General features: G+C 40.4%; 1 protein-coding gene across 1 annotated transcript; it reads left to right on the forward strand.

Moving 5' to 3' along the window:
• Window positions 1–1,246: 1,246 nt before the first annotated feature.
• LOC145359886 (patched domain-containing protein 3-like) lies at window positions 1,247–8,432 on the forward strand. Its single transcript, XM_080214718.1, has 4 exons — window positions 1,247–1,960; window positions 5,089–5,210; window positions 5,301–5,446; window positions 6,634–8,432. Exons 1-4 carry the CDS (start codon window positions 1,247–1,249, stop codon window positions 8,430–8,432), a joined length of 2,781 nt encoding a protein of 926 aa, XP_080070844.1.
• The last annotated feature ends 367 nt before the right edge of the window (window positions 8,433–8,799 follow it).

The raw sequence follows: 8,799 nt of genomic DNA on the forward strand, positions 1-8,799 counted from the left end.
TTCCTCTAAATGGTGTTCAACATGGAAGAACACTGATTCATCAGTTGAGGTGGAGGATGGAGGGTGGGTGGGTGGTGGAGGGTAATCAGCAGGATATTTTCTTGCCTGTGTTTGATGTGATGCAATGAAATTTAATGGGGTCTGTTGCTGACTTTGAGGATTCCCAGGGCAACTCCCTCATGACTGTATACCATTGGGCTGCTGTAACTTCTGCTGTGTCTGCCCTGACAATGGGACAGGACATACCCAGAAATGGCAATGGCGGTGTCTTAGACATTGTCTGTATGATATGATTCCAAGAATATGATTATGTCAGGCTGTTGCTTGGCTAGTCTGTGAAACAGCCCGCCCAATTTTCCCCAGATATCAGGAAAGATGAGGTTGAGAAAGCTGGGTTTACCATTGTTGCTTCCAGTGCTTTTCCTTCTTGTAGGTTTCATGTTTGACATAACTGAGAGGTTTTTATAACAATCAGCAATGGATTCATGGTCATCTTTAGGCATTTAATTCCAGATTTTATTTTTGACAGCCTTGGAAGCATAATGCCAGGAGTGTGACAATACTCTGCCCTGTGCCACCATTTATTGCCCACTCTCCCACTACCCACATGAGCTGTGGCACCAGCCGACATTTAGCTAGTCTTCCCCGGGCAGCACATGCAGCCCCGTGCTCTAGGATGCTTGATTGAGCTCCTTAACCATCTTAATTTGGCTTTGTATTGAACTGTCAAGATCTGTTGGTCGCCCTCTCCCGCCACTTGAAACTGGCCACCGCAAGAAATAGTGTTTTTGATCCCCATCCTGGCAGGACCCGAACATTGAGTCCAATGTTTCACAAACACTGCTGCCTTAGCCGAGTGCAGTGTAATTCCTGAATCTTTTGTTCGCCTGCCGGGATTTCCAAATCACCCCTGATGTCTGGTACACTGTTCCAGGATGGTTTAATTATCAAGCTAAGTTATTGCATGTTGGCTGAACAGAAAGGTGGATTACTGAAACTTAACAGGATGGTAACAGTTTCCAAAGCAACAGGCAGATGGCATTTCGGGTTTGGTCACTGCATAGCAATTGTACACAGAAGTAACCACTGAAAGTTGTCATTGGGTGATTTCATTTGAACGGCTCAGTGAACTAGCAGACGTCCCCACGCTGATCTCTAGAATGCTTTTTTCCTGCTCTTAAAAACTGAACCTCACAGAAGTGAAGGCTTTGGAATCGAACTTAGTTTTACCAGTCTGCCTCTCACTATGACGCAGTGTCAGACGAATTGCATTGAGAAACAACTCAGCCGGGCTTTTCGTAAACTTGGACGCTTTGTGGGTAAACATGCTTGGTTTTTCTTCACAATTCCTCTGATACTTTCTGCGGGTCTGGGATCCGGTTTCTATTTCTTACCGGCAAATGAAGCCAATGACATCGAAGAGCAATTTACACCCATTAATGGACCGGCAAAATCTGCGAGAGAGTTTATTAAAAAACACTTTCCAACCACTGGATCTGAATTCTCTGCACAGAGGCTTTACACAGAGGGGACATTTGCTTCTTTCATTGCTGTGTCGAAAGATGACAACATCCTTACGAATGTGGCGTTTGAAGAGATTATATCACTGGATGAAAAAATTAAGCAGATTAGCACTGCTGATCCCTATAATGTCCCAGACAGCTATTCTTCACTTTGTGTAAAGACAGAGGACTCTTGTTTTTCAAATGAAATTTTAACTTTTATAAATCAAAGTTTGGTAACAAAAACTAAGATTTCTTATCCTGTAATGAATCGAACTTTTATTGGGTTAGCTGTCGGAGGTGTAAAGTTAGAACAAAAACATGTTACAAAAGCAAAGGCGATTAGACTTGATTATTATTTACAAGACAATGATGAAATCAAAAAGCGCAGTTTGTTATGGCTGAAGAAATTCCTTCAAGTTTTTCCAAATGAATTGAAGAATCTGAAGAATATTACGGTGAGTTTTTAATTTGTGCCTGCATTTCTGAAAGTCTATTCCTTGATTTGAAATTATCCAGTAATGTAGTAAATGTAGCGGAAGATGATTGCCATCTATCTTGGATTGTGGAGATGATCAGTGAGTCTTTTTACTTGTTTCGTTTCATAACAAATTCTATGTTATATACAGCAAAATCACTTGCATTTATTCAACCTTTAATGTAGTCACTGCCCCAGAGGAATTATGAAACAAAATATGACACTGAGCAATTTGAAATTAGAACAGATTGCAAGAAACTTATTCCAAGATGTAGATTCTGAGGAGCCTTCTGATAGGTAGAGAGGCAGCGAGGTAACGAGGTTTGGGGATAGAATTTCGTAGCTTTGAGCGTAGACAGCTGAAGGCAGAACCAACACTGGTGGAGCAAGTAAAATCAGGATGCTCAAGGAACCAGAACGAGAAGAGCACAGATGTTTAAAGCGTGACAAGGCTGAAGGAAATTACAGAGACAGGGAAATGAGAGACCATAGTGGGGTTTGAAAACAAGGATGAAGGTATTAAAATGGAGCCTATTTTCAGCTATATCTTCCATCGATTGATAGGAGGCCTTGGGTGGCCTAATCAGCAGTTCTTTGACTGATCACTGGAGATATCTCTACAAATGCAACAGGTCAGCTTTTAGAACTATTGTGTGAATCATAAGCCATTCAACCCATCGAGTCTGCACTGATCACAATCCCATCCAGGCCCTCTCTCCAAAAGCCCAGGCATTTACCCTCTGACACTAAGGGGCAATTTTTTAGCATGGCCAATCCACTTAACTTGTGCATCTTTGAACTGTGGGAGGAAACCGGAACACCCAGAGGAGACCCATGCAGACATGCAGTGCAAACCGCTGTGCCACATTAATATTCATCTCAGTGCAGGTCTTTTCCTGCCTTCCACAGATGGCATCCTTGAATTCCCAACATTAATTCATGACTTCAGTTTCAGCTCCTGGATATCCCAGCCCAATAACCCTGATTAGTCAGCTACCTGTGAATGTTGGTTCATCTCCAACTTTGATACGATTGTATCCACTCAGACCAATACTCAATTTCAACCTGGTACATTCTCTCTCCTTTGTAGGACATAGAACACTAGAGCACAAACAGGTCCTTCAGCCTACAAGTTGCGCCCATCATATCCATACCTCTCAGGCCATAAGTTATCTGTAACTCCCAATCCCATTAAATCCCATTACTCATCCAGAAGTCTTTTAAAAGACCCCAGCGAGTTCGCCTCTACCACCACCGACGGCAGCCGATTCCACTCACTCACCACCCTCTGACTGAAAAACTTACCCCTAACATCTCCTCTGTACTTTCTTCCCAGCACCTTAAATCTGTGTCCTCTCATAGCGATCATTTCAGCCCTGGGAAATAGCTTCCTAGAATCCACCCTATCTATTCCTCTCAACATTTTATAAACCTCTATCAGGTCGCCTCTCAAACTTCGTCCCTCCAGGGAGAAGAGACCTAGCTCCCTCAACCTATCTTCATAAGGCATGCCTCCCAATCCAGGCAACATCCTTGTAAATCTCCTCTGCACCCTCTCAGTAGCTTCCACATCCTTCCTGTAGTGAGGTGACCAGAACTGCGCACAGTTCTCCAAGAGGAGTCTGACAAGGGTCTTATAAAGTTGCAGCATTACCTCCCAACTCCTAAACTCAATCCCTCAATTAATGAAGGCCAGTACACCATACGCCTTCTTGACCACATCCTCCACCTGTGAGGCCGATTTGAGCGTCCTATGGACCCAGACCCCAAGATCCTTCTGCTCCTCAACACAGCTAAGACTCCTACCCTTGATATTGTACTCCTTCATTCCATTGGTCCTGCCAAAATGGACCACTACACATTTATCCACATTTACAGTACATATTAATGACTTGGAGGAAGGAAACAAATGTACTGTAACCAAATTTGCAGACAACACAAAAATAGGGTGAAAAGCAAGTTGTGAGAGGGGTACAAACAGTTTACAAAGAGATATTGCTGGGTTAATTAAGAGGGGAAAAAGTTGGCAAATGAAGTATAATGTGGGAAAATGTAATGTTGTTCATTTTGGAATGGAGAAAAACTGCAGAAAGCTGCAGTACAAAGGGATTTGGGGTACTTGTGCATGAAGCACAGAAAGCTAGCAGCAGGTAATCAGGAAGGCTAACAAAATATTGGCCCTTATTTCAAGAATGTTTGAGTATAAGAGTAGGGAGGATTTGCTGCAACTGTACAAGGTACTGCTAAGACTACCTTTGGAGTACCATGAGTAGTTTTGGCCCCCTCATTTAAGGAAAGGTATTATTTCATTGAAGGCAGCTCAGTAAAGGTTCACTAGGCCGATTCCCGGTGTGGAGGGATTGTCTTATGAAGATAGGTTAAACAGGCTGGCACTCATTGGAATTTGGAAGAATGAGAGGTGATCTCATTGAAACATATAGGATTTTTAAGGGGCTTGACAGGGTAAACACCGAGAGGATGTCTACCCTCTTGGGAGAGTCAAAGACCAGAGGACATGTGAAGGGCCACCAATTTAATACAGAGATGAGGAAGAAATTCTTTTCTCAGAGGATTGTGGGTCTTTGGAACCCCTTATCAAGAGTGCTTTGGAGGCAGAGTCCTTGTGTAGATTTAAGGCTGAGATAGATAGATTTTTAATAAGTAAAGGAATTAAGGGTAAAGGGGAAAGGGCAGGAAAGAGGATGTGATGAATGCCAGATCAGCCATCATCCTATTGAATGGTGGAGAAAACCCAAGGGGCCGAATGGCTCTCTGTTCCTTTTTTTATGGTCTTATTGTTGCTTAAAAAAGTGTCCTAAAATAAGAATTAAACCTTGTCTATGTGCAGATCATGGGTGGGCTGTTTTGGCTGCGCACATCCCAACACCAGAGGCCAATGGACCTTTAAATGGTCCATCAAATTTTCATAGTCCATTTTGATTCCTTGGCAGGCAGGACCTATGTCATAACCTAGAGATTTAATAAGAAATTGAATTTGTAATAGGTATGAATAAACAAGTGGGAAATTTTAATACACAGGATGTGGTTGTCAGCCAATAACATTTTAGTGCCTTTGATAATCTGTTCACCTTTCTTCCTGAATTACAGGTCTCTTATTTCACGTCACTATCAAGACAAGAAGAATTTGAAGGGAATGCTAAAAAAATTATTCCTTTGTTCTCGATCACATATTTTCTTTCAATATTCTTTTCCATCACATCTTGTACGAGGTAAAAACTATGTTTTCAGATTTATTTGTAACATGTTTTCATTGAAAACATCATACAGAAAAGTCTGTTGTGCTATCAATTTATTTGCAGGTTTGACTGTGTGAGAAATAAGGTCTGGGTTGCTGCTCTGGGTGTCATCTCAGCTGGATTAGCTGTCCTATCAGGATTTGGACTGCTGCTGTTCTGTGGAATGAAATTTGCCATCAATACGGCTAATGCACCTTTTCTGATCCTGGGTCAGTAATACCTAGTTTCCCAATGAAATTATGATTAAACGTCAAATGATTATCCTTTTAAATTTGTCTGCTTGGATAGCACATTGCCTGATCCCTATCTGTCATTCAGAGAGTCGGTGCAGATACAACGGGCCTAATGGCCTCCTTCTGTGCAGTAACAATCCAAGTTTCATTCGCTCTGATATGTTCACTTCTGTACACCTTACCTAATTACGTCTCTTTCACCTCTCTTTTAAAATCTCTTTCTCTATTATCCAATCCCAAATTTCTCATTGAAATATTTTCACTTCTCTCCTTCCATTCTTGGTGATTTCAATAATCATCTCCTATCACTTTGCCCACTAGTCCTTCCACAACCTCTCCCTCCACAAAAATTCTTCTCATACTCAGGACCTGCTTTGCCACCTCATACGACCTATCTATTCCCCATCTCAATCATAAATAAAGCTATCTCTGATCACGTGCTTGTATCCTTCACCTTCACCTCAACTTACTTGTGTATCTGTATCTGGAAAATTTTTCCTGAATCACCTGGTCAGACCTACATTGTCTCCTAGTTTTCTAATACATTGATTTTAACATTTTCATCTTTTTTTTAATAGGAGTTTTATGGGATGTGGGAGTCACTGATTATGCCAGCATTTATTGTCCATCCTTTATTGTTCATATACTTCCATGATTTTGCACCTCCTGATTTAAGTTTCTCAGGACCTCCAACCCCCAAAACACCATGTTGTTTTTGAAGCTCAAGTCTGAAATGAAACCTGTGATTGTTCCATATTCACTTGTTGTTAACAGGCAGGCTTGCAGACAGTCATCAAAGTGGAGCAGATGCTTTACTCGCTCTAGCTGTTTGTAATTCCTAAATTGTACAGCCTATAATTACGTTTTGTCTGTATATCAGTGGCAATGTTGCAAGGTACTTCTGTTAAGTGGTGGAAAATATAAAAAGAGTACAGATGTTAGCATGGTGTTCATGTGCAGCCTATAATTATAATGCAGCATTTTGGCTTCAAATTTCTTCTGCATCTATGAAATATTACTTAGAAAATGAAATATAATGTTTTGCAGCAAGTATTGATTCCATATATATTATTCAGCTGAGAATGTAAATTTTATTCACTTCCATTTGTGGACATTAATTGATAATAACCGGTGTACTATTTCATCATATCTCATATTTCTAGGTATTGGTGTGGACGATATGTTCATTATGCTCGCTAGCTGGCAACAGACAAAGGTTAAAGATAAAGTTGAGGATCGCCTGGCAGTGACTTATGCGGAAGCAGCAGTTTCCATTACAATCACCACTCTGACTGATGTTTTAGCTTTTTATATTGGCATTTTGACACCTTTTCGATCTGTGCAGTCATTTTGTGTTTACACAGGTACAACTGTTCTGTTCTGTTTCGTGTACAACATTACATTTTTTGGGGCTGTTCTTGCATTGAATGGTAGAAGAGAAGCCAGTAACAGACATTGGTTGACATTTAGAAAGGTTAAAGAAGATCAGAAAGAAGATGAATCTAAATGCTATGCAATGTGTTGTATTGGTGGGGCTTATGATCAGGAATCAGGGGCAGAATCAGAACATCCAGTTTATTTCTTCTTTAAGAAATATTATGGTCCATTCCTTACAAACCAATGGACCAAGGCAATAGTGGTGCTCCTGTATGCTGGATATTTGGCTGGCGGTATTTATGGGTGTTTAAACATCAAAGAGGGAATTGATCTCAGAAATTTGGCCTTTGATGATTCGTACATCATTAAATTCTATGATGATCAAAGTGATTTTTTCTCCACGTACGGACCACGAGTCATGGTTTCTGTCACCAAACCTGTGGAATATTGGAATTCCACTGTTCAGAAAGACGTTGAAATCTGTCTGGATAGACTGGAAAAAAATTCATACGTAGATCGTAACCTGTCAGAGTCCTGGCTTCAAACGTACAATTCTATTTTCCAACAGATAGGTATAAAGGAGAAAAAAACATTCTTAGGCAATTTATCTAAATTATTTCATTTTTTTCCTTTATTTAAACAAGACATTGAATTTTCAAAAGATAACCAAAGGATTACAGCTTCACGTTTTTTCATTCAGACCATTAATGTCAATAATTCAATTGCTGAGAAAAACATGCTGATTGAATTAAGAAAGCTGGCACAGGAATGTAAAATTCCTTTGCTAGTGTATCATGCTGCATTCATCTATTTTGATCAATATCTTGTGATAGTATCCAACACAATACAGAATGTAGTTGTGGCTGCTGTTGTAATGCTGATTATTGCCTTATTGCTCATACCTAGTCCAATCTGCTCTCTGTGGGTAACATTTGGGACTGCGTCAGTTTTAGTGGGTGTGGCTGGTTTTATGACTTTCTGGGATGTCAATTTAGATTCTATATCGATGATTAATCTGGTCATCTGTATTGGATTTTCTGTGGACTTTTCAGCTCATGTTTCATATGCATTTGTTTCAAGTGAGAAAGAGTGTGCCAACGAGCGAAGCATTGATGCTGTATACAATCTCGGGTATCCTATTATCCAGGGGGCTCTTTCAACCATCCTGGGTGTGGTAGTGTTGGCCGCTGCAGCAAGTTACATATTCAGGACATTTTTTAAAATCATGTTTCTTGTCATAACCTTTGGTGCAGTTCATGGTCTCATATTTCTGCCTGTCTTTCTGACATTTTGTGCAACCTGCAGAAAATCAAACAGTGTAAAATCAAACATGGCAACAAAATCACCTGGAAAACAAAACAATGTCAATGGAGCATTCAATAGAAACGATACCAGCTGCCCAGATGTAATTGGTGGAATATTATATCAGAATGACCCAGATTGTCCCAGTTTCGTGTTTTCAACTTATGGAAAACCTTACCCCTTTGCCATGGAATCTTCCCATGAAATTGCACGAGACGTAGCACCTAGTGTTTTACCTCCACTTCCCTCACAACTCAATGCCCCAAACATGCCTTCCAGGTGAAACAGCACTTTATTGGACTTCTTTCATGAGTATACTGTGTTCACTGTTCAGCACATGATTTCCTCTGTACTCGGAAGAACAAACACAATCTGCATGATGTTTTGTGGAAAATCTTTTCTTTGTCCTTTGTCCATAACTGCAAGCTTCTGATTGCTTGCCATTTCAATTCATCATCTTGCTCTCATGCTTACATTTTCCTCTTTGCTGCAATTTTCAAGTGAACCCCAATGCAACAGCGCCTCTTCTCCTCAATTAAACAGATCACAGCATTCTAGACTAAATATTGAGTTCCATAATTTCAGTCAACACATTCTGTCTTCCATATTGATTTGCTTTTATTGTCATGTACCAGTCTATCTTTTTTGTT

Source organism: Carcharhinus amblyrhynchos, chromosome 2 (assembly GCF_965287045.1).
Source record: "Carcharhinus amblyrhynchos chromosome 2, sCarAmb.v2.hapA, whole genome shotgun sequence".
Lineage (NCBI taxonomy): Eukaryota > Metazoa > Chordata > Chondrichthyes > Carcharhiniformes > Carcharhinidae > Carcharhinus > Carcharhinus amblyrhynchos.

What these genes read in the sequence shown, in the direction of transcription:
- LOC145359886 (XM_080214718.1), top strand. Translation starts at nt 1,247, where the DNA reads ATGACGCAGTGTCAGACGAATTGCATTGAGAAACAACTCAGCCGGGCT. An exon ending in TCCATCACATCTTGTACGAG is followed by an intron (nt 5,211 to 5,300) that starts GTAAAAACTATG and finishes ATTTATTTGCAG; the next exon opens with GTTTGACTGTGTGAGAAATA. An exon ending in TGCACCTTTTCTGATCCTGG is followed by an intron (nt 5,447 to 6,633) that starts GTCAGTAATACC and finishes TCATATTTCTAG; the next exon opens with GTATTGGTGTGGACGATATG.